This window comes from Aureococcus anophagefferens, assembly GCF_000186865.1.
Source record: "Aureococcus anophagefferens unplaced genomic scaffold AURANscaffold_51, whole genome shotgun sequence".
Taxonomy (NCBI): Eukaryota; class Pelagophyceae; order Pelagomonadales; family Pelagomonadaceae; genus Aureococcus; species Aureococcus anophagefferens.
Window position 1 is genome coordinate 13,640 of NW_008705604.1, and position 1,581 is coordinate 15,220.

The 1,581-nt window shown below is 53.1% G+C and overlaps 1 protein-coding gene across 1 annotated transcript; it reads right to left on the reverse strand.

Moving 5' to 3' along the window:
* Window positions 1–1,046: 1,046 nt before the first annotated feature.
* Window positions 1,047–1,547, reverse strand: AURANDRAFT_12533 (hypothetical protein; the record flags this gene model as incomplete). Its single annotated transcript, XM_009043347.1, has 1 exon — window positions 1,047–1,547. A coding segment is annotated over one exon (501 nt), but the record flags the coding sequence as incomplete, so codon positions are not given.
* Between the last annotated feature and the right edge of the window lie 34 nt (window positions 1,548–1,581).

Consider the following 1,581-nt stretch of genomic DNA (forward strand, 5'->3'; position numbering starts at 1 on the left):
CTGGATGATGATAGGTGGTCTAAACTCACTAACTCGTTACCGGCATATTGTACTGCCGTAAATGCAGTTTTCGTGCACGACAACCCCGACAGCCCCACTCGGACGAACCGAAAGTCGCATTCAAGCTCCCACGCGGGCTCCTCCGGATAGGCGCAGTCTCGGAGCTCGGCCCGACGACGGTTTTCACCCCCACCCCCACCGTATGACAGCACAACGAGGAAGAAAGAGACACCGTCGGAGACATTCGCTCCGCTGCAGATGGCGGTCGGTTGGGGACCTAGAGTCATAGCGGTCGAAGGGCCTTCTTTGCGCTCCGTTTTCTTTAGCACCTTGCAGTGCGCTGGAAAAAAGGAAGCCGTCCGAGGCGGCCCGGTCCCTAGCCGGCCAACAGTGACTGTCGCAAGAGCTGGTGGTGGTGCTAGCATATATATATGAGCCTCGTGTGCTACCTCTAGAAGGCTATGCGACGGCTGACAGGGTGACGGGAGGGATTCACAGCGGGTGGACTTTTCTGACTATCGCCATGGAGCAACAGGTAAAATCCGCAGCTGAAAAGACCGTTTCAGTCGGGCACTGCGTGTGTCTTCATGGCCGCCTTTCTACGCAGCTGCGCTTGCTAATCTGTTTTGGCATGAGCGGAGACCGGCGCGGCGGTGGCCCAATTGGAGAGATGCATAGCAAAATTCCACCAACACCCAGGTCTAGAAATTTCCATCAATATCTAGTCCGTATCAGCCTACGTATGTGCGACTTCGACCTTGAGCTGGCCCAGCGCCCTTCAAAGAGGCGTGGACTTTGGGATTTAGCCCAGCAGATGCGATTGATTGGCGACGGTCCGTTAGTGAACTCAAACGCCGATCGCGAGCGCCACGCATACCATGGAGATAAGACACGCGACGGCCTCGACTTTTTGAGATTGGCATGCAATGGGCTAATTTATTGCCTCTATAGAGGGATACGTGGTTACCTTCGCTGGCTTGTAAGTCGGCGCTGGACTTTCTTTTGTAATGGGAAGCTAAATTCTGCTTCCCATCATCACCATAATTTTTCTCGACGCCGTCAATTCTGCCAACTATACGATCAAAGGTGCCTCGGTCGATGCAGAGCACAGAAACATCCTCTACGGCTTTGACTGTTGCCGCACGAGGTGCATTCCGCAATAGAGCAAGCTCACCGAAATATGTAGGGGGGCCAAGGGGAGGACATACACGGACTTGCTGGCCTTCTACAGTCTTTAGACATTCTACAGTACCAGTTTCGATTATAAAAAATTCATCTCCATCATCACCTTCTATTATAATCTCATCACCTGCGTCGTAGTCCTGTGGTTTCAGCGCATCGCAGATGATGTTCTTGGTGACCGTGTCCAGGTTTTTGAATAGAGGTACCTTTGAGATAAATCCAGCATATAGTAATCTCTGCTTGGAGGCTGTATTCTGCAGGATGGCTTTGAAAGTCGTTCGATCAAGGCACCACGCTGTGACCTCGTTGAGGGTGGTGACACTGGCACCTCGCGGTCGCTCGTATAGAAGGGCCAATTCCCCGATATGGCGCCGGGCCGGCGCACGACTATATTCGGTC